General features: G+C 40.6%; 1 protein-coding gene across 2 annotated transcripts; it reads left to right on the top strand.

The window, feature by feature from the left end:
• The first annotated feature begins 7,153 nt into the window (after nucleotides 1-7,153).
• On the top strand, nucleotides 7,154-22,211 carry SRSF4 (serine and arginine rich splicing factor 4). Of its 2 annotated transcripts, XM_058195857.1 has the most exons (6): nucleotides 7,154-7,463; nucleotides 16,185-16,327; nucleotides 17,200-17,312; nucleotides 18,766-18,980; nucleotides 20,348-20,437; nucleotides 20,795-22,211. In XM_058195857.1, exons 1-6 carry the CDS (start codon nucleotides 7,357-7,359, stop codon nucleotides 21,597-21,599), a joined length of 1,473 nt encoding a protein of 490 aa, XP_058051840.1. In that variant the 5' UTR covers nucleotides 7,154-7,356; the 3' UTR covers nucleotides 21,600-22,211. The 2 variants fall into 2 exon arrangements, with proteins under 2 accessions (XP_058051840.1, XP_058051842.1); XM_058195859.1 differs by lacking the exons at nucleotides 7,154-7,463; nucleotides 16,185-16,327 and adding an exon at nucleotides 16,649-16,842.
• Nucleotides 22,212-24,158: the final 1,947 nt, after the last annotated feature.

Here is a 24,158-nt window from a genome sequence, read left to right as displayed (position 1 = left end):
AAAGCCATTTTAAACCCATTTAAAACAACTTTCTTAGCAATGTTTACACTTGCTTTAAAACAGTTTCCACTTTTGATTTTTCTGAACCGTTAGCCAAGGGAGAGATCGAGGAAGACTGAGGAAAAATGAAAAGATATAACAATTAGGGTTGGAAAGGCACCTCGGAGGTCTTCTAGGCCAGGGGTCTCCAACCTTGGCAACTTTTAAGACTTGTGGACTTCAACTCCCAGAATACCTCAGCCAGCTTTGGGAGCTAGGAGTTGAAGTCAAAGTTGAAGGAATTCTGGGAGTTGAAGTCCACAAGTCTTAAAGTTGTCAAGGTTGGAGACCCCTGTTCTAGGCCAACCCCTTGCTCAAATAGGAGACCTTATGCTGGCTGGGGAGTTCTGGGAGTTGAAGTCCACAGGTCTTAAAATTGCCAAGGTTGACAACCCCTGCCCTATACCCGTGATGGCAAACCTACGGCACGTGTGCAAGAGGTGGCACACAGCGCCCTCTCTGATGGCGTGTGAGCTAGCGGCCCAGTTCAGCTCCGCTGCGCATGCACGCACACCTCCCGCTGGCCAGCTGGTCTTCAGGTCTATGCCGCACATGCACGGGGGGTGGGGGGTATGCGTGCATGCGCAAGGAGCAGGGCGCATGTGCGGGGCAGTGGTGGGTTTCCAAAATTTTTAGTACCAATTCTGTGGGTGTGGCTTGGTGGGCATGGCGTGACTTGGTGGGCATGGCAGGGGAAGGATACTGTAAAATCTCCATTCCCACCCCACTCCTGGGGGAAGGATACTGCAAAATCCCCATTTCCTCCTGATCAGCTGGGATTTGGGAGGCAGAGAATAGATGGGAGCGGGGCCAGTCAGAATTTTTACTACTCAAAATTTCAGCTACCGGTTCTCCAGAACTGGTCAGAACCTGTTGAAACCCACCTCTGGTGCGGGGGCCATGCGCATTGTATTTTGAGAGTTCAGGCCAGTGGTGAAATTCTCTCGCCCCTCCTGTTCAACATCTACATGAAGCCGCTGGGTGAGGTCATCAGAGGTTTTGGGGTGAGTTACCATCTGTACGCTGATGATACTCAGCTGTACTTTTCCACCCCAGACCACCCCAACGAAGCTGTCGAAGTGCTGTCTGGAGGCCGTGCGGGTCTGGATGGGGAGAAACAGGCTCAAGCTCAACCCCTCCAAGACTGAGTGGCTGTGGATGCCGGCATCCCAGTACAGCCAGCTGCAGCCGCAGCTGACTGTTGGGGGCGAGTTATTGGCCCCGATGGAGAGGGTGCGCAACTTGGGCGTTCTCCTGGATGGGCGGCTGTCCTTTGAGGATCATCTGACGGCCGTCTCCAGGAGAGCTTTTTATCAGGTACGCCTGATTCGCCAGTTGCGCCCCTTTCTAGACCGGGATTCCCTATGCACGGTCACTCATGCCCTCGTCACTTCTCGCCTGGACTACTGCAATGCTCTCTACATGGGGCTCCCCTTGAAGAGCACCCGGAGGCTTCAGTTGGTCCAGAATGCGGCTGCGCGGGTGATAGAGGGAGCCACTCGTGGCTCCCATATAACACCTATCCTGCGCAGGCTGCACTGGCTGCCTGTGGTCTTCCGGGTGCACTTCAAGGTGCTGGTTACCACCTTTAAAGCGCTCCATGGCTTAGGACCGGGGTATTTACGGGATCGCCTTCTGCCACCATTTGCCTCCCACCGACCCGTGCGCTCCCACAGAGAGGGTCTCCTCAGGGTGCCGTCTGCCAAACAATGTCGGCTGGCGGCCCCCAGGGGGAGGGCCTTCTCTGTGGGGGCTCCTACCCTCTGGAACGAGCTTCCCCCAGGACTTCGTCAACTCCCTGATCTCCGGACCTTCCGCCGCGAGCTGAAGACGTATCTATTCTTCCGCGCTGGACTGGCATAGAATTAGTTTTATTATTTGTATTTTAATTGGGGTTTTATGGTTTTATTTTAATTATGGGCCAAATTTAATAAGTTTTTTATCATTGTTTTTATTGTATTGTACTTATTTATTGTCGATTTTACTTGGCTGTGAACCACCCTGAGTCTTTCGGGAGAAGGGCGGTATACAAATTATATTATTATTATTATTATTATTATTATTATTATTATTATTATTATTATTATTATTATTATTATTATTATTATTATTATTAAATCTAAAAAAATTTACTACCGGTTCTGTGGGTGTGGCTTGGTGGGCATGGCAGGGGAAGAATACTGCAAAATCTCCATTCCCACCCCACTCCAGGGAAAGGATACTGCAAAATCCCCATTCCCACTCCACTCTGGGGCCATCCGGAGGTGGTATTTGCCGGTTCTCTGAACTACTCACAATTTCCGCTACCGGTTCTCTCAACTACTCAAAATTTTCGCTACCGGTTCTCGAGAACCTGTCAGAACCTGCTGGATTTCACCCCTGGTTCAGGCACGCATGAGTGCATTGGGCACTTGGTCCAGAAAAGGTTAGCCATCCTATACCATTCCAGGCAAATGGCTGTCCAATCTTTTCTGGTAAATCTCCAGTGATGAAGCACCCACAATTTCCTGGGGTAATCCATCATCATTTGATAAAATGCACTAAAATACACCAAGAGAGGAAGCCCTGCTCTCTCACCAAGACAGCAGGGGACAAGGGGCAAGTTCTATCATCCAAACAGCCACTGTAAAGCAACATAGGGCACTCTCTATTATCCAAGCATGTGCTTAATTACTTTCTCTCTAAATGTTGTGTAGATATCAAAGATTTGGAAAATTTACTGTTGTAGAATAGAATAGAATAGAATAGAATAGAATAGAATAGAATAGAATAGAATAGAATAGAATAGAATAGAATAGAATAGAATAGAATAGAATAGAATAGAATAGAATTCTTTATTGGCCAAGTGTGATTGGAAACACAAGGAATTTGTCTTTGATATATATGATCTCAGTGTACATAAGGAGAATAAAATACATTCACTGAGGATAAAAAGATACAACACTAAATGATAGTCAACGTTACTAATAAGCTATCAAATCATACTAGGAAACAAAAACAATATTAATTAAAAAATACAACATGGTTATAGTAATTAGTGGGAAAAGATAGATATTAGTAAGGAAGAATTATTTGACAGTGTTGTGGGAATTAGTTGTTAAGCAGAGTGATGGCATTCAGGAAAAAACTGTCCTTGTGTCTAGTTGTTCTGGTGTGCAGTGCTCTATAGCGTCGTTTTGAGGGTAGAAGTTGAAACAGTTTATGTCCAGGATGTGAGGGGTCAGTAGATATTTTCACAGCCCTCTTTTTGACTGGTACAGTATACAGATCCTTAATGGAAGGCAGGTTGGTGGTCCTCAACTTACAACCATTCTTACAACCATTCATTTAGCAACTGTTCAACGATACAGTGGCACTGGAAAGATTGGTATATCTTGGAGAAGGCCTCCAAGGTCCCTTCCAACTCTGTTGTTATATATATATATATATATATATATATATATATATATATATATATATATATATATATATATATATATATATATATATATATATATATATATATATATATATATAATATATGTATATAACCAGTACTTGCCCTTTGGATCGTGGCAGGATCCTCCCGGACACACGAGCAAAAATTGAGTGCTTGGCATGTATTTACAAAAATTGCAGCATCCCGGAGTCATGTGATTACCATCTGTGACCTTCCCAGCCAGCTTCTGACAAGCAAAGCCAATGGGGGAAGATGGATTTGCTTAAATGACCATGTGATTCACTTAACCGTGGTGTACCTTGTAGTAGCAAAAAACAAAAGATAAACGGTCTATGATACAATTCCTATCGTGCCACCACCAAAGCCTACCCTAGAATGGGAATAAGCATGCTCAACTGCCCTGGGCAATTGGAGAAAAACTACTTTTGGGAGGTGCAGGCAGAGTAACATCCATAATTCTTCTCCAAAAAATTATCTTAAATATTCTGTGCTAAAGGGTTCCCACCATGTACTGAGGGTACTCATGCAGAACCGAGGACAGCGACATTTGACAAATGATCACATGGAAATTAAAGCGGAAGGAAAACATCCCCAAAGTTTTAATATGTTTTTTTTTAAATTTATATACAGATCCCAGCCCTGCAGACGTGCGTGCATTGCTCAGTGCACCTTATTTCTGTTTTTCATTTTCTGCCTAATGATAAAGTCAGTCACAGGTGTCAAACTCGCCGCATCACGTTGGCATCACGTGATATTTCACGACATTTTCCCCATTCTGGGGTGCGATGGATGTGGCCTGCACATGACACATCCAGCCCCACGTTTCATCAGAATGGAAGAATGTGGATTCTGACTGCCATTATTATGGCAGAGAATTAAGCCACCTTGAGCAGTTACTTTTTTTTTTTTTAGTTGTTTGAGCAATTGAGTAGTCTTGTTCTTGTAATAAGAAACACATTATTGCCTGTTGGAATCAGCCCTGCTAATTTGTGATTAGAGTCCTCTAGAGGCGGCGAGATGGTTCAAAAGTACATATGCAACAATTTCAATATCTGAACTTAATATATTATGTGTGATCTGGACAGAGCCTCAGTGGCGCAGTGGTTAGAATGCAGTACTGCAGGCTACTTCCGCTGATTGAACTACCTGCAATTTGGCAGTTCAAATCTCACCAGGCTCCAGGTTGACTCAGCCTTCCATCTTTTTGAGGTGGGTAAAATGAGGACCTAGATTGTTGGGGGCAAGACGCTGACTCTGTAAACTGCTTAGAGAGGGCTGTAAAGCACTGTAAAGCAGTATGTAAGACTAAGTGCTATCGCTATTACTGAAATCTCCTAGCCACTGCCATGAGGCACAGCGCATAAACATTTCAGTGTTAATATCTTATGGGAAGGCTCTGGTATATAGTAAAGTATTTGGGGGATAGTGAAAGATGGATTAATGACCTTAACCCTAAGCCTAACCCATAGCAGAGATCTTTTTTTTTTATTTTGTCACAACAGTATACATAAACATCAACGTAAAACAACAACATATGTAGAAGTATGCAACAACTATATTAATTTGATATAATGAAAGGGAACAATAGGACAGGAACGGTAGGCACTTTTGTGCTCTTATGCACGTCCCTTATAGTCCTCTTAGGAATGGGGTGAGGTCAATAGTAGACAGTTTTTGGTTGAAGTTTTTGGGATTTTGAGTAGAGACTATAGAGTCAGGTAGTGATCTGAGGTGTTAAATCTATCAATTTGCACATCAGGATCAAAAGTTATCTGCTTGAATTCATTCCAGTTTACTCCCAGGATATGTAGATATATATTGTATATATATTGTGAGAGGAAAGCTCACAATGATGCAATATTTGACTGCCATGGAACCTGCCAGTGAAGCAGATATCATCATCCTGTTGGGGCAATCAGATCTCCAATTTTTTCCATCTTTGAGGTTCTCTGTGTAGATATATCCCTTTATCAGAATTCCATTCCATTCATATGGGCAGTATACAATGAAGCATTCGCCGTAACTTGCCGCTGCTTGTCCTTCCACAAATCACAAGTATTCCAATTTGTGTGTAAATTCTTCACTTTTTGGGAAAATGATAAATTAAATGTATACTGAAATATTTGAAATAGATAAACAATTAGAATCACACTATCAGAGCCATGGTGGTGCAGTGGTTAGAATGCAGTACTGCATGCTAATTCTGCTGACTGCCAACTGCCAGCAGCTCAAGGTTTACTCAGTCTTTTATCCTTCTGAGGTCAGTAAAATGAGGATCCAGGTTGTTGGGGGTACTGTGCTGACTCTGTAAACCGCTTAGAGAGGACTGTAAAAGCACTACAAAGCAATATATAAGTCTGAGTGCTATTGCTGTCAAAGGGCATCATATTTATGACAATTTTTCAGTTACGACCGATGTAGCATCCCCATGGTCTTGTGATCAAAATTCAGACGCTGGGCCACTGACTCCTATTTATGATGGTCATGATGTCCCAGGGTCACGTGAACCTCTCTTCCGACCTTCTGGACAAGCAAAGTCAAGTCGGGAAGCCAGATTCATTTAACAGCCCTGTTACTAACTTAATAACTGCAGTGATCCACTTAACCACTCGGGAACAAAAGGTCGTAAAATGAAGCAAAGTTCACTCTTGCTAAGTGAAACATTTGCTAATAGAATAGAATAGAATAGAATAGAATAGAATAGAATAAATTTTTTATTGGCCAAGTGTGATTAGACACACAAGGAATTTGTCTTTGGTGCATATGCTTTCAGTGTACATAAAAGAAAAGATACATTTATCAAGAATCATAAAGTGCAACACTTAATGATAGTCACAGGGTACAAATAAGCAATCAGGAAACAATCAATATCAATAAAATCGTAAGGATGCAAGCAGCAAAGTTACAGTCATAAATGGGAGGAGATGGGTGATGGGAATGATGAGTGCAGATTTAGTGAATAGTTTGACACTGTTGAGGGAATTATTTGTTTAGCAGAGTGATCGTGTTCGGGGGGAAAAAACTGTCTTTGTATCTAGTTGTTCTGGTGTGCAATGCCCTATAGCGTCAATTTGAGGATAGGAGTTGAAACAGTTTATGTCCAGGATGTGAGGGGTCTGTAAGTGAAACGTTTCACTTAGCAACAGAAATCTGCTCCATTGTGGTCTTAAGTCGAGGAATACCTGTATAATGACAATACAGGAGTGGGGAGTTTTGAATTATTAAATTGCAAGAGTGTTAAATTTGTACCCTATGCCTATCATTAAATGTTGTAAATGTTGTACCTTGACGAAAGTATCTTTTCTTTTTATGTACACTGAGAGCAAATGCACCAAAGACAAATTCCTTGTGTGTTCAATCACACTTGGCCAATAAAAAATTATATTCTATTCTATTCTATTCTATTCTATTCTATTCCATGAATAAATTATCATGCCCGTTGAGGTCCATCCCACCTACAAGGTACCATGACGGGAGGCACGAAACAGCCCCCCACCACCTCCACCCCGTCTAATTAAATCCAACACTGGGACGTGCTTCGGAAAGCTCCTCTCCTGCTTTAAAGGAGCGCGTCCCCTTTAAGAGCCGCCGCCGCGTGCCGGAAGAAACAGCCCAGCTTCGAAAGCGCCGCCGCAAAAGCTGCCTGGGAAGCTACCGCGGCGTCATGTGACGTGCCTACGTCACCGCGCACGCCTTTGCGTGCGTGTCCTACGCCAGCGAGAGGCAGCGAGAGGGAGGGGGGCGAAAAAAAAAATCGCCGCCGTCTCCGCCGCTGCCCCCCCCCTCACCCGGCCGCCCCCGCGTGGAGCCCAGACGCCCCTCCGTCGTCGTCGTCCCCAGCGCGGGATCCCCGCTCTGGTTCTTCTTTGGCGGGGGAAATGCCTCGGGTCTATATCGGGCGCCTTAGCTACCAGGCCCGAGAGCGGGACGTGGAGCGCTTCTTTAAAGGCTACGGGAAAATCCTCGAAGTGGATCTCAAAAACGGGTGAGGGGCGGCTTTTAAATCTTCTCACTTCGCCTGCCCGTTTGCCGGAAGGTCCCTCTTTGGGCCTAAACCGGGCCCGGGCTTTCATCCCGCGTTTCTTCCTGTCAGCGCGGCCTGCCCCCCCCGCCTAAAGCGCATGCGCGCCCTTTCTCTGTCCTTTCCCGCGCGCGCCTCTCTCTCCCTCTCCCTTTCTTCCCCCCCCCCGCCCCCCCCTCAAGCGATCCTCCTGCCTTTCTCCGAGATCCTCCTGTGGGGGGTGAATGGGGGGGGGAGCCTTGAAGTCGCTCCTGGGCCAAGTTCCGTGTTTGACCCGTGTTGTGGTCCGTGCGGTGCTGTTGAAGGGAGACTTGGGCACTCCTCTCCGGGTCAAGGCAGGCTTGGAAACCTTTTCACGGGGGCGGTGGGGGGGGAGGAGATGGGGGCTGCGGGGGGGGGGGTTACCTCACATCCAGTCGCGTTTCCCTGGATTTCTAGCCCGCCTTTTATATGCAAGGAGCATAAAAAGCTTTCATTCCCCCACCCCACCCTCCCCGAACTTTCTGGGCTGAGAAATGGGATGACCGGCCCAAAGTCACCCTCTCTCTCTGGATAGTTTTCAGTGGCTGAGGATGGATTTGAAGCTGCATTTCTTTCCCTCCGGGCATCTTCGCTACAGGCAGTCCTCGACTTACGACCACGGCGGAGGCCCGAAATTTCTGTGCCGTTTAGTGAGCTTTGCCGTGGTTGTGAAGTGAATCGCGGCAGTTGGTTAAAAAGTTAATAAACACGGTTGTTAAATGAAATCTGGCTTCCCACCCACCCACCCCACCCCACCCCACCCATTGACTTTGCTGGTCAAAAGGGGGAGGGATCTATGGCTTCTGGGACACGACAACGGTCATAAATACGAGTCCTTTGCCAAGCCTCTGAATTTTTGATCAAGTCACCGTGGGGATGCTGCAGAGGTTCTGAGTGTGAAAAATGGGTCATAAATCACTTTTTTTCAGTGCCGTTGTAAACTTCGAACAGTCACTAAATGAACTGCTGTTAAGTCGAGGACTACCTGTATTTGGGGTTGTGTGTTTTTGGGAGGAGGTGCCTTCAAGTAAGACTCCTGGAGACTGACCAGACTTGTTCAGTCAGTTTTCCTGGCGAGGTTTTTCAGAAGTAGTTTGCCATCTAGGGCTGAGACCTTGCTAAAGGCTGGACTTAAAAGAAATGATCTCCAAAGTTTCTAGCCTGATGCCTTAACCACTGCATCAAACTGGCTCTGCTTTAACTGTTACGTCTACCCAAAGCTTGGATGTTGCTATTATATTTTTTAATCCCACCTTTAAAAAAGATATATGTGTAACTGGCAGAGGCAAGCATAACACTTCTGCCTTCTATTTTCCCCACAACAGCCTTGTGCGGTGGGTTGGGCTGTAAGAGAGTGACTGGCCCAAAGTCACTCAGCCAACTTCCATGCCAAAGGGAGGCCTAGAACTCACAGGCTGTAGGTCAGCACCTTCACCAAATACACCAAACTGGCTCTCTTGCTTTCATCTCGTGTTTAAAGTCTTATCATAGGACAAAATGAAATGTCTTCTTTCCTGAAGGAAGACCTGGAGCTGGAAGTGGGTCCTGGATGAAGCCCTTTTCTTAATGAACGAGCAGTACTGGAAGCTGCCGTGTACTGTCTGGGTTCATGCATTGTGCTGTGCTATGATTGACCATGACTTATTGAATATCTAACAGCCAGATCCACAACAATATGGTAAGCCACAAACTATGGTTTACAAACCACAGTGGTTCAATTCAGCCAACATGCCAAACCAAGACTAGGCAAACCAATTTTGATGTGGCATTTCGTACAGTGGTAAACAGCATCTTGCATGGACCATTAATCTAATTTCAGTGTTAAGTCTTTTTTTGTTTAACTGGAGATGTTAGATGTTAAACCTGGGATTTTTTAATAACGGATCAACTATGTCTAATAAGCGGCCATTCTAATAAATAATTATATATAGTGCTTGACATTTTGGATTTGGATCAGGAAAATAATGGTTGCTTAGAAAATATATGCTATGCTGTCTTTACTTATTGTTGAATTTAAACAAATCTCATGTAAAATGCATTTTTAGCACTTGTAAAACAGTACGGTGAAATACATATGTTTTTAAACCCAATCCCATTGCACTTTGGGATTTGTTTACAGAACATTGTCTCATGAGAGGGCTTATGTTTAAAGGGAGTAGACTTCATTCCTTTCATCAAGAATTATTTCATGACAGAATTGTAACAGAGCAGCGCTAGGAGGTGTTTATTTGAAATACTATATAATTTACTCTAGGTATTCTCATGTAAATATGCATACACATTTTAAAGTATTTCTTAAAAAAATGACAAGTTTACAAAAATAATTATATAGTTGAAATATTTCTTCTGTAAAGGAGCACTTTGAAATTAATACAACAGTAGTGGTGCAACAGTAGGCAGATGTCCATAATCCACTATAGTAGCTGGTTGACCAGGAAATCATTGCCACATTGGGATAAATGTTCCTGGATATGTGAATTATACATGGCTAAATCTTGCATGGGTTTCTTTAGTTGAGCAAGTTCTTTTTAGCACAAACACTTTAACAGCTATCAGAAAATGAAAAGATGTTAGTTATTCCTTATAGTATATAAGATAAAATGTTTTTTTTTTTTCATAAAAAGTTTTATTTTTACAATCATATCAAATAATTCATCCAATGTACAGTTGTATACAATTAGTCGGGCTTGCCCAGTCACCACCCCTCTTTTTAACACTCTTCCCTCTTCTACCTTCTTTTACTTTCCAAACCTTCCTCTCCTTCTCTTATCTACATCCGCTCCTCCCTCCACCCTACACCTTCCTTCTCCCTCTACTATCCCTCTTCCTTCCTCTTCTCCTCTTTCCTACCTCCTACTCTCTCTTTTCTCCCTCCTCACCGTTCTAAAATGGTAACTATGCAGACCCGATCCTACATTAATTATATTTCTTCAATAATCCCTGTACATTAACCATCACTCCATCTCTACCAAACCCCCAATTCCCTCCCCTTACCCCCACCCCCATCCCGACTTCCCAGAACAAAATGCAGGATATCAAAACTAACAATCATAATCCAAAATAATTCCTAAATTATAATCTCTAGTCACACCACACTTAGTCACACTCTCAATTCCCCTCTCCTTCAAAAATATATCTAATACAAAATATTTCCTAAATTTACTCATATGCTATTCAATATTTTTTTTTATCTAATACTAATTTTAAATATAATCAATCCACATTTTCCATTCTAGAATATATTTTTCTAGTGTATAGTCTTTCAAGTAAGCGGAGATTGTTGTCATCTCTGCCAGATTTGATACTTTGAGTGTCCATTCTTCGATTGTAGGTAATTCTTCTTTCTTCCAATACTGAGCAATCAAAAGTCTTGCAACTGTTATTAAGTTCAAAATCAATTTAGTCTCTATAGCTGTGTAGTCCATAATTATTCCTAGTAGAAAGAACTGGAGTAAACTTAATCTTCTTTTCAAAATATTCTGCATGATCCACCATACTTTAATCCAAGATGCTTTAACTTTTTTACAAGTCCACCATATATAGTAATAAGTAGCATCTTCACAATCGCATCTCCAACATTTAGCAAGATCTAATATGTGTTTCTTGTAAACAGGTAATGTCATTTTAAATTGTTTCAAATAATGAAATACTTTCCTTCTCTTCTACGGTGAGTTCAGGCCATTAACATTCCAAGATAGGAAACTTTTGGAACACCAGCCGCAGATCACATTTTACTTTAGGCCTTGCTCCTCCCACTGTTTCCGTTGTAGTAGTTGCCAGTTGTTGTTGTGCCTTCATCTCTTATTCCTTGCGTTTAGCAGCAGCTCTTGTCAACCTTTGTTCTTTTGAATCTAAACCCGTCGTAGGTATTTCCAACACTTGTAATAAATCTTCTTCCATCACAATCTGTTCTTGTACCTGCTTCACTTCTCTTCCTTCACTTCAGCCTCCTTCCTCTAGCTTCCAATGGGGAAGACTTCCAACTTTAATACCTCAACATAAAATTCTCTTGCTTTTCCAACCGTATTGAAACGATATACTTTCCTGCATAATATACTATTATACCAGTTGGAATATCCCATCTATATTCAATCTGATGTTTTTAAGTTCATTCACCAGGAAGGCAAATTCCTTCCTAGCCCTTAACATTTTGGTGGAATTTCCTTTAATATCAAAATATCTTGACCAGCAATCTGAATCTTCTCCCCTTATATGAAGCTTGCAAAATCTGATTTCTCACTGTTCTGTTTGTAAAATAAATAACAACATCCCTTGGCAACTTTTTGCCTTGCTATCCAAGAATTCACACGATATATTTTATCAATTTGATAAGCCACATCTGCTGGACGAGCTGCTAATATCTCAGCAAATACTTCAGAAAAATTTCCTTAAATTCTCTTCCTTATTTTCTTTCAAACCTCGAATTCTAAGAGCAAATTCCATATTTCTATATTGTATCAAAACTATTTCATCCTCTGTTTTTCCATTTTACTTTGAAATTCATCCATTTTATTTTCTAATTTTAAATTATGTTGCTTAATTTCTTCAACCTCCTCCTCCAATAAAATCACATTCGTTGCCAAACTTTGTACTGCCATTACAAATCCTTCTTTAACTTCTTTATTTCCCACTTGAATTTCTGATATCTGCTCTTTCATTTCAGACATCTCATCAGTTATTACTTTAAATTTTTCTTCTATAAAGCCTTTTAAGTTCTCTTGTAACGCCTCTAAATTCAATGTTCTAGTCTCTGCTGTATGAGCTGGAGAGGCACCAGCTGATAAAGTTCCAGAGCTCTTTGTTACAGTAGACTTTAATTGTTTGGCTGCCATCTTCTATAAAATTATATATTTATTTATTTCCAACTTAATATTCACTTTAAATCTTCTTAACCTCTAAAAAACACAGTCTTTTAAAGCAGTATTTAAAAATCTCCCCTAGATTCTATCAGCAGGCAGCAAAGAGTTAAAGAGTAAGAGCAGCAAGTAACATGCAAATTACCAACTGCAGACGGAACGCTGAAAGTATCGCTTTCGCTTTCCACTCGTTAACTTGTTAACAATTCGCCTCCATTTTTTTACTGTTTTCAAGCTTGTTACAAAGTATCGGGGAATCGGCTTGGCTACTTGCTTAAAGTTCTCCCACTTTCGTTCTGTCCGGTATAATCCTTTATTGTCCAAAATAAATCTCGGCGTTTGGTCGTGGTGATTGGTTCCGCCAAAGCAGAAGAATCCTCGGATCTGGAGCACTTCGGGTTACTGGAGGGAACTTAACCCTTCAAACCCCTTTTTTCTCAGGGGCTTTAGGGAAATTCAACCTCTGCCCTCAGCTCACCACCTTCTCCTTCTCCCGAAGAGGGGGTTTTCCGAACCGCTGGACAGCAGATTTAAGCTGTCCTAGCGATTCCACATAATCCAGAGGTTGGTGATCGTAAAGATCACCGCCATCACCTACGGTGCCAAACCGGAAGTCTATAAGATAAAATGTTAATTGTAAAGCCCCCTATTTAATATTCCTTGCTTGCAAGAATTATTATTTATTTCTTGTCATTACATTTGTGATAAATTTTTCAAATGATACAAATTATGTATTTTCCTTCAAATTCATGTCATGCACACTGTCATTATAGACATAATTATAGACATAATGCAGGGTGATGCAGACATTCGGTAATAGTATGCTAAACTAATGTTTTACTATACTGTATGAACAACTAGCAAGCAAACAAAAGTTCTTGCACTTAATAATAAACTAATGGTGATGCCTTCTAGATTTATAAATGTCATCAACTAATAAAAAGAACCAGACAGGATCAGTTCTTGGTATTCAAGCAATGTTCAAGTTGACCTTAGTTTGAACATAGATTTCTGAAGATGATTTCTATTCTTCAGATATCGCACAATGCTTTGAAGAATAAGAAACTTCCTCTTTTACTTTTGATTAACTGAGGTCTGTGCTGTCTGTTGCAACAAATTGAGTAAACTTGCAAATTTTCATAAAGCCAGCTTCAAAACTGATAGAAAATATATATATAGCGTATTTTTCGCTCCATAAGATGCATCTGACCATAAGATGCACCTAGGTTTAGAGAAGAAAAGGGACAGGAGAGGCAGGCAATGACAAAGACAGAAGAGGTGGGATTCAGCACTGTAAAAGACCCCGCTGTCGTGGCCCAGCTGCTATTCACCGAAGGACCGGCACTGACGCACAGACATTTCCACCCACTTTTGGGAGAGAAAAGTATGTTTTATGGAGCGAAAAATGTGGTAGTTTATTGAACTTCTAGACCAGGGTCCCCAACCTCTGGTCCAGAGTCCAGGCATCAGGCCACAGCATGCCAGAAACAGGGCTGCGCAAACAAGGGAATCCCCATCCGCAGGATGCAGGCAGCATGCAAAACCACTCTCCCCCTCCGGTCCACAGAAAAATCTCCATGGAACAAGTCCCTATTGCACAAAAAGTTGGAGTTGCTGTTTTAGACAGCATGGTAAAGTAAATGATTACTTAAAAATAGAAGTATAATTTTTCAAATTATTAACAGTAAAAGTTCATGGGGTATTCAAGAGATTTTGCATATTACATTAAATTATTTTGCTGTAATTTGATCTCACTCTTCTATTTTCAGTAATTAGCCAAATTTGATTTTTCAGCTGACTTGTTATTAATTGGCCAGGAGTTTTAGTAGTTAAAACAATATTAACTCTAGACAATAAAACCTTTTTTGAAAACGAGTTTGTTAGCTTTTAATGTTTGTAAATTTTAATAAGTGGTGGTTAGCAAACTGCAGATGGGTTTACTGCAATAGATTGTAACTGCTTATTCTGTGAGAAATTGGCAATATGGGTAAAACAATTTGGGATATGTAAGCGAAAAACAAAATTGGAGTCACAACATTGAAAAGCCTATACTTTTTTACTTGCCTTAATGTCTTTAGGATAATATTTTTGTTTGCTGGGATCTTATCCCTTATCTTATTCTGAAGCTTTGAAATGGCAGCATGATGTCAAATGCAACTGTTACTCTGGTTGGTAGCAATATTAGGGAGGTAGATGCTTGCTTTACTGCTGCACTAATTTACCATTCAAAATACCAACTGTTGAAAAACTAACAGCATCTCCTAGACTTCTGTCAGATATTGATAGTTCAGACCACTGGTGATTTCTAACTACCCAAATTTGAGGAGATGAATGCCATCAGAATCTGTCTCTAGCACAAGGAGGAGTAGATTGCAACTAAAGAAATACAATTTCTGGTAATTTGAAAGTTTGAAAAAGCATTCTGCATTCACTCCATTTGGTAGAAAAGTATTTTATTTTTTTGCTATCAACCCAAATATTTAATTCTTTAACTACATTAATTATTTCAGATAGCATTTTATACTAACTGGCTTTTTTAGAAGCCTTTATGAATGAATCGTCTCAAGATAATTTATAAAAAAGAATCCTGCCTAGATATTTACTTGGATGTTATATTTATATGTATGTCTGTTAATAAAGCTAACTCCCGTAAAACATGCCCAGGATTACAGACTCAAAAGAATAAATGTTTCAACTTTTTGCAACCAAAATTACAGATTTTGGTAATCTGAATCATCTAATTCTAGAGAATGCTACAATCTGTTTCACCATATGCTACCCAAGCATATGTCGATAGTAAACAAGAACATTATGGCTTAACATTAAAGACTAAGAGCATATTTGGATATTATGAAATGTTCTAGAGTTAAAAAAAAACAGTAATGAAATATTAATGCAAAAGGTTTTCTTCCATTAAACATTCTAATATTTTTTTAATGGGTGATATACGCAGTTGGGAAATATATCACTCATTTAAAAAGAAATTATGTTTCATAATAAGGCCTTTTTAAAGAATTCCTCTAATTTTTTGCTTCTGCTTTGGTGAAATAGAAGAAAGTAATTAGCAAAATGTGGAAGGCATAATGGTTTGTTTGTTTTTTCTGAAATTGCCTCAGTTTGCTTCTTTTGTTCTTCCCTTTCTTTCCATATTTGAAAACAGCAGTTCACTCTAGTCAGACCTGTAAGAATTTCTTACTTATCAGATAGTCATGTAAGAATTTCTATTCAGAAGCTGTTCACAACAGCCCAAAAGACATTCTTTTTTCTTCGGTGACTATTAGCCTTTAAGCAATGCCAATTGCCCAGGGTCTCTTAAAACGCAGGAAGATCCTATATAGAATTTCCGTATGGTCCATCTGTAGCAGAAAATTTCAAAAAAGCCAGATTGGCTTCTGTAAAGTTACCAGTCTCCTAACTGTGTTTTTATGTTGTGTGGTCTACTTCCTGTCTATAATGTGCTTTAAATAACTGATTTTTTTTTGTCTTTTTAAAAGAAAAAGTTATAAAAGCCTTAATGCTAGAGAGTGGTTTGCCTCTGTGATTTCTTAAGCTATTAGTACCTGCTGCCATAACCGACTTTTTGCTTTCTACCTTTTTTTAATAGTTACGTCATGCTCTTCTTGTTAATGACAACAAAGGAAAAGCCTTTGTTGCCATCAACAGGCTTAGTTTTTGTTTGGAGGAAGATGCTTTCTGAAATAATTATCTCCTACATTCCCTAAGTTTCAAAATTGTTCCTACTGACAGCGGACTTGGTGAGGTAATTGGTGACATATTTGATTCTAGAGTAGTCTCTTCTCTTCTCCAGGTATGGCTTTGTTGAGTTTGATGATGTGCGTGATGCAGACGATGCTGTTTATGAACTAAACGGCAAAGATCTTTGTGGGGAGCGTGTAATTGTTGAGCATGCTCGAGGCCCTCGTCGTGACAGCAGTTATGGTTCTGGACGCAGTAAGCACTACATATCATTGTACCAGTGACTCTTCTTTCTGTTTAAAATAGAATATTTTTTTAAAACTGTAAATTTTTTTAAAATGTAAACTTTGACTACTGTGGTTTCTATTAAAGTAATATCTGGATGTTAATTTGTATTAAACTTTTTTAAATTAAATAAATGAGATTTAATTTTTGTTACTTTATTTTTGTAAATATTTAAATGGTTTACTTGTAATGTAAATATTTGTTTAACATAGACTTAACTAAGACCTCAATGTTTCAATTAAGAGTCCTTTGAGGCTAAGATGACTGCCTGTTCCATTTGCTGACCCTGGGTTGCCTTTCCATGAGTGGCTCTTTGACCTTTGTGGCCCTTGGCTGACCAAAAGGAAGCCATGTGACGACCGCAACCTTTTCCCATTAGACCTGGGTGGTGAGGACCCCAAGGGTTAGAGAGAGATGTGATTAATCTGAAATAGGTGCCTGAAAACCATTATTCATGTCAGATATTCAGAAAACTTTAAATCAATGTAAGTAACATTAGTAACTGACTATAGTGATTTGGTTGTTTTGTTTTCAAAAAATGTTATTTTTAAAAAAATGTAACTATAGATGCATGTTCGATATTAGTAGTTAATGTAAACTATACAGTTATTGTGTGGTAATATTCTAGACATATGTACATAGATTTCTGGCTGGCTCTATTAGTATAACATTTAAAGCAAGGAGAATGTAGTTTAGGGTGGGGTGGGGGTGGGAAATTGTTAATATAATTTTTGGCTAGACTAGTTCTTACATTGTTTGGAGTGGGGGGCAGGGGGATGTAGGTTTAATTCCTAACTCCATTATATTAGCTAAAGTACTGCATCTGCTTATCACATCTCAAGGTGGATATGGTTATAGAAGAAGTGGAAGAGATAAGTATGGGCCTCCGACCCGTACTGAATACAGATTGATCGTTGAAAATCTGTCAAGCCGTTGCAGTTGGCAGGATTTGAAGGTAAGTGGTGTCTGGGCTTCTGCCAGTTCTCATTTAGTGATAGATAGGGCAAACAGAAATTGAAGTCTTGATTCTTGCTATATGATCCATACCAAAGGAAATAGATATTTGTTTGCTAGAGAAATTCTTTACAGTTTTTATTTGAAATCTTAATGCAGAATACTAAGCGCAATTGTGAGCTCGAGCATGAAGTGTTCACTGTCTATGCTCTTTTTATTGCCTATATTACATTACCTAGTAAGTACAGAGAAATGCTTTCAAATGAACGGAAGTCTCTATATCAAATCTCATGCATGACCTCGATCTTTCAGAAGCTAGTCAGAAAAACTAAGAGCCACTGCTTCTTTGGGGCACTTGTTGCAGTGGCTTGCTCTTCTTTTTATGATTGGATCACTGTTCATTGGGGCATTTGAATTGGCCAACCTACTTGTCATAGTTACATGAAGGTCACTGGAATAGTTCTTTATCTCTAGGGATTCAAACTGTTCTCAAGTACAAGTTGTCCTTAACTTACAACCACAATGGAGCCCAAATTTTCTGTTGCTAAGTGAGATAGTTGTTAAGTGAATGTTGTCTCATTTTATGATCACTCTTGCCACGGTTGTTAAATGAATCACTGCAGTAAAGTTAGTGACACGGTTGTTAAGTGGATCTGGCTTCCCTGAGTTCGCTTGTGAGAAGGTCAAAAAGGGTGATCACATGGACCCGCAGCACTTCAACCACCATAAATACGAGTCAGTTACCAAGCATCTGAATTTTAACCACATGACAGTTCAGATGCTGCAACGGTCATAAGTATGAAAAATAGTCAGATATCATTTTTTTCAGTGCCATTATAACTGTGTACATTACTAAACAAACTGTTATAAGTCAAGGACTATCTGTACTTTCCTGGAGGAGATAAATATCTTTATTGCAGATGCAGAGTAGCCCTCAGACAAAGAAACTCTTTAAAAAAACCTAGCTATGTATGCATGAGTACTTTTCTGCCTCTTCAAGTTATAAATCTTTTTTTTTTTTTTGCTTACAATGCATTTCTCTTGCAGGGCTGTTGATTACATCTTTATTGTAATGGTGTACCCAATGGTATTGTCTAGTCCTTGGGGTCTTGTTTCCACCTTGCAAACTCCAGCCTTTATAAGTACCTCCATTTTTGCCCTCTTCCCAATTTCTTATCCTGTTCTCTCCTTTTAAAATTCTTCAAAAATGATGCCCTGAAAAGCAAGGGTGTTGATATTTTAGGTAAAATTAGTAATTATTTATGACACCTAGTAGATATATAGAATTGAGAAAATCTTGATCAATAAATCAGTAATTTGTTTTAGATATACAGATACTGCATGCGCATATCGGGACATGACCAGGTGTGCATATGTATATATGTGTCTGATTTTTTCATTTGTAGCAGCATCAGAGTTAGACAAAGATACTGAAACCTTATATCTGTTTTTAGGATTATATGCGTCAGGCAGGTGAAGTGACATATGCTGATGCACACAAGGGGAGAAAAAACGAAGGTGTGATTGAATTCAAATCTTATTCAGACATGAAAAGAGCCCTTGAAAAACTGGATGGGACAGAAGTAAATGGTAGAAAGATAAGACTAGTGGAAGACAGGCCTGGGTCCAGGCGCCGCCGTTCTTACTCCAGAAGTCGTACTCATTCAAGGTAAGTTTGTTCATAATATCATGCCTACTAGGGCAATAGTTAAGAATAGTTAATGAAAAATAACAGGATATTCATTTGCAGGAAAAGCAGTGAACTGAAATTGGGATAATGAGTTGTGCTGGTGATAAAGAAAAAAGAGGCATGGTTCAAGAATAATGCCAAGTTATGACTTGGTATTATACTGTTGAGCAACCAGGACAGTGAAGTTTATACATATGGAATCTATATCTCCAGCCTCCATTTGCCTTTGAGGCAAGCCATAGCTTTTTCATTTGAGGGAGCAGATAAATCACCTATCTGAGGAAAGGGATGTATGATCCTTTCCCAGAGTCACTGCTATAAAGCTGGCCTACAGAGAAGCAGATAATGGAGTTAATATGGGAAAATTATATGAATTGAGGATCTCTGTATAAGAAAGCTGGAACCTGGTGAAACTGAACAACTGTGTTTTGAAGCCATCTTTTACTATATTGAAAATGTTGATACATTTTATTTTTTATTTACAAATATATAAATATGGTACAATCTTGCAAGCTAGAATCAGAAGCCGGATCCAACATAAGAATGGCAATATCTTATTGGCGGAACATATATTTAGGTTGTAAAATGTCACAAAATCACTGCCTGGCATGTTTAAATAAAATTTTGAAAAATAGCCTGGAAGGTTATTACCAGTTATTGCAGAGAATAATAGCTAAGGCTGATCAATATCTTGAGTTTTGTTCAAGAGTTTCCTTCACATGTTCAGGTCAACACTTAAGTAGTACTGAACAGCTTTTAACTCCATAGTATATCAGTTGGAACCCTTCTAATGAAGGGTTCCAGGTCATGCAGAAACATTTTAATGTACAAAAATGGTTTTCCCTAAAAGCTTGGAAACTGTCTATTAAATAATGCACAACTTTTCTTGAAGATAAAAAACAGATTGGATCTTTCTCTGCAAGGTAAAGCTGTTGGAAAAGCCTTGTAGTCTTTGTAATTTGAGTTCTCACAAAATTATTACCTAAACAACTTACATCCTCCTGCTTTCTTTTCTTATTCCAGTGATCCCCCTGACCACAATTGCATTCTCTTTTATTTTACATCTTTGTCAAAGCTGCCTTTTGTTTTCCTCCACACTTAATGAAACTGATCTTATCTCTGACATTAGAAGGCTTTATGGAGCCCATTTGCAAAAAAAAACCTGTTAAGACTTCCTAACAATATATAGACCAGAACTATGCTGTCTCAGAAATGCTCTAGGGAGGTGGCGCCTTCTGTTGTGCTGTATTATGCAGCTTGAAAGGGGATTTCTGTGCCATGCTCAGCTGATTCTCTTGAATGCCCATGGTGGCTTAACAACTGTGACACGATTGTATTACCTCCAGGTCTCGCTCTCGAAGCAGACATTCCCGTAAAAGCAGGAGTCGTAGTGGCAGTAGTAAAAGCAGCCATTCAAAGAGCAGATCGCGATCCAGGTACAGTAAAGTTTAATTAATAATGGATACAATTTAAGCTTATGCTCCAGTAACATGCATTCTTTAAAAAGTTGGTAGTGTTGTAATAATTGCTCTTTAGGAACAATTTACACAGTGTTGTAATCAAAAGTTATATGCCTTACACAGTGGGATGCAGGGGTTTATTAAACATTTAGAATAGCATTGAAATCCTAATCGTGAAACAGTGTTATTTAAGTAGTCAGCATATTTACAGTCTGAAGTTTGAGCTGCCTGAGACATCTGCTGAATTACAAGATAAAAGATATGGCGCTACCAAATCATGGCATACCTGCAAAACTTTCTACTTTTTTTTTTCTTTTTCTTTTTGACTACCAGGTCTAGATCTCATTCCAGAAGCAAGAGCCGCAGTCGGAGCAAAAGTCATAGCAGAGGCCAAAAGGAAAAAAGCAGGAGTCCAAGTAAAGATGATAAAAGCAGGAGCCGCAGTAGAAGCGCCGAGAAATCTCGAAGTAAAAGTAAAGACAAACCACAGGATATAGTTCAAAATGATGGTGACCACCAAGCAAAAAGCAGAAGTCCCAGCAAGGAAAAGAGTAAGAGTAAAAGCCGCAGTAGGAGTGGCAGTAAAGAGAGGGTAGAAAGGGAGGAAAGGAGAAGCGTAAGGGGCAGTCGGAGCAAAGAGAGAGAGAAGAGTGTCAGCAAGGGAAGGAGCAGGAGTAAAGAAAGGAGCAGGAGTAGAAGCCGTAGCAAGAGCAAGGACAAAAGGAAAGGTAGGAAGAGGAGCAGGGAGGCTAGTAGGAGCAGGAGCAGGAGTCACAGCAGAAATGAGAGAAACAAGAGAAGGAATAAACATGACAGCAAGTCTAGTAGCAAGAAGAAAAAGAGAGAAGATCAAGAGCGGTCCAGGTCCAGGTCCAGGTCTAGGTCTCGATCTCAATCCAAGGAAAAAGAGCGTATAAAAACAGAACCTGACCCGAAAGACGCCAAAGGCGAGGGTGAGGAAATGGACACCAGTTGTAGATCAAGATCAAGATCAAATTCCAAATCTAAAAATGTCAAATCAGAATCTCGGTCCAGATCCAAATCAGTTTCAAAAACAAGATCCCAGTCGAAGTCTAGATCGAGATCCGCTTCTAGGTCACATTCTCGATCTAGGTCGCGATCTCGGTCCAGATCTTAAACTTGCTGCAACCCACATTTAGAGCTCTATGAGAAGTCTTTTGTACATGTTTGGTAGTTGTAGCACAAGTGATTGGAGTAGAACACATGTCACTGCTGTACATTTTTAATCCCCCCCCCCAAAATGGTGTGTTTGTAAGTGTAAGTCCAGTGCTCCCTCTCTGTTGCACGTTCTGGTACTAGAAGCCGAGGGTTTTCTTCAGGTACGGTGCATCATCCTAGATTTCCAGAACAGCCATAGAGAAGGAGCAATGCATTGATGGGCTTCTAAGATTGGAATGATGACTCCTAGGTAGGTATGGTAATTTCAACAATTTGCCCTTAAAATTAATGCCCCTTGATGTATGCCATTTAGTGAAAAGTGCAAAGTCTTAAATTTCATAATACTTTTTTTTTTTTTGTTTCATATTTTGGACTTGCAGAGTATGTGAATAGCACAGTCAGGAAAATAGATACCTACAGTAAACTATAGGAAGGGAAGAAACAAAAGTAGAGCTCCACATTCTGGTATTGTGACAATATCCTTGTTTTATATTTTTTATTTTTCCCCATCTTGCAAAAGTACAGTGACCCCTGTTTCCATTAAATTTGAATAAAGACTATTTTTGCTTGACCGGTTGTTGTAATGCTTTTAAGCTACGTTGCTTTGTCCCCTAAAAAAATGTACAAGAGTGTCAATTCAATCATGCAGCCCATCATAGGCCGAATTTGCTGCAAAGACTTCTGACATTTAATGATTTAACAAAAAAATAATGATTGTCCTTTTGCTACACAAATTCCTCCACCACTTGGGGGGAGGGAAAAATATGAACTTGTGGGGAAACAATCTGTGTAATAATTGTAGTTCTGATAAAGTTTTCCTCATATCCTCAAATTATGGATCTATCCATCTAGTTTCCTTAACCATGTTGGAGCATTCACAACTTCTGGAGGCAAGTTGTCCCACCAATTAATAGTTCTAACTGATGTTTCTCTGCTTATCCTCATGCTTTGTGCCCTTCACTTCCATAAAAAAATAGGGTATAAAAGAGGATAAAAAGCATGGAACAAGATCACACCTCTGAAAAATCTCTTTCATTTCCTAGTAAAATTTATTTAATGAGTCCCAAAAATTCCTAGCATTCAGGCTGTTGCTTTCTATTTAAAAAGTCCAGCTAGATGGGTTTTTTTTAAATGAACAAGCAAATCCCAAATCTATTTTTCTTTTCTTTGGTAATTTTTTTGTTGTATGTAGCAAAGCCATTTAAACTATACAAACACCTAACTGCTCTGCAGCAGCCTTGAGCCTCCAGCAGCTGTTATCTTCAGTTCCATAGGTAACTTCATTCTGCTCTGGCAGCACATTGAAATTACTTCGGAAGGCAAATAATCCTTTTGTTACATAAAAGCTTCCATTAGCAAGCTTAATTCCGACCATGTAAATTCATGCTCCATTATTCTATCCACTGAGAGATTTCCCCCTTCTTCCCCCAAATGGTTCCATTTATTCTCCAAGATTTTGCACTGCCTTGATGCCTGAATTCATTTGATGTTACTCTCCTTAGTTATACATTCTAACGCATGACCTAAGGATATATGGTATTGTCATGTCCCCCTCTCCCTCCAACGACCGGGTCAAGGAAGTCCGTATCAAACGTGGCAACGAAGCCTCTGCAGCTTTGCCAAATTCCTTCGAGGTTTCTCAGGGCAGGCAGGAGTCCAAGTTGTGACTTCAGCAAACTAGATGAGACTTTGCTTGACTCAAGGTTGGAATGCCAAAAGCAGGTCCTTTATATAGGCTGTGGGGTGTGGCTCCATGACTCAGCATTTATCCAGGCCTGCTTCACCCTTCCTTCTGCTGGCGTCGCCTCTCAGATCTCCCGAAGCAAGGATCCTCCCACCCTGAATTGTCTTCAGCTGTCTCTACTGTCGGCATCTGGGAAAGGGAGGGGTCAGAGGGAGCAGGTCTGGGTAATTGCACCACTTGGCTGACTTCCTGCTCTGATGGCTGCGTCGAAGGAACACACACTATGAGTTAGCTGTATTGGGTTTCTCTTCACTCCTTGACTCCTCTTCGGGCATGGGGCCAGGGCCGGGGGCTGGAGGCATGACAGGCCATTCATCTTCATTATCAGACTCGGAGTCTGATAACAGGCCCGGGAGGGGCCTGGCTGAGGAGGACGAGGCACAACAGGTATATACATATGACCAGAGGTGAAATTTAAAAATTTCCCGTACTGGTTCTGTGGGCATGGGTTGTTGGGAGGTCATATGACTGGGTGGGCGTGGCCAACTCAACATCACTCACATCCAGGGGCTCCTCACCAGCCTCCCTTGCCAGCCACTCCTTGTCGCAAATGGCAGGAAAATGGGGAGGGGAATATTCCTGCCTACCATCCTTCCCTCAGTCTGTGCTGAGATTGAGGAATGGATGACAGGCAGGAAAATCCCCTTCCCCATTTTCCTGCCTTTCACAAAAACGGCTCCATCCCTCCCCTCCTGGGGACTACCTTAAAGGGACAGGCTGCAGCAGCTCTGTTCTGAATGGAGGGAAGAAAAGTTAGCATTCTCTCTGCTGCAT

Source organism: Ahaetulla prasina, chromosome 10 (assembly GCF_028640845.1).
Source record: "Ahaetulla prasina isolate Xishuangbanna chromosome 10, ASM2864084v1, whole genome shotgun sequence".
NCBI classification, from domain to species: domain Eukaryota; kingdom Metazoa; phylum Chordata; class Lepidosauria; order Squamata; family Colubridae; genus Ahaetulla; species Ahaetulla prasina.
This window is presented reverse-complemented; position numbering and strand designations above follow the sequence as displayed.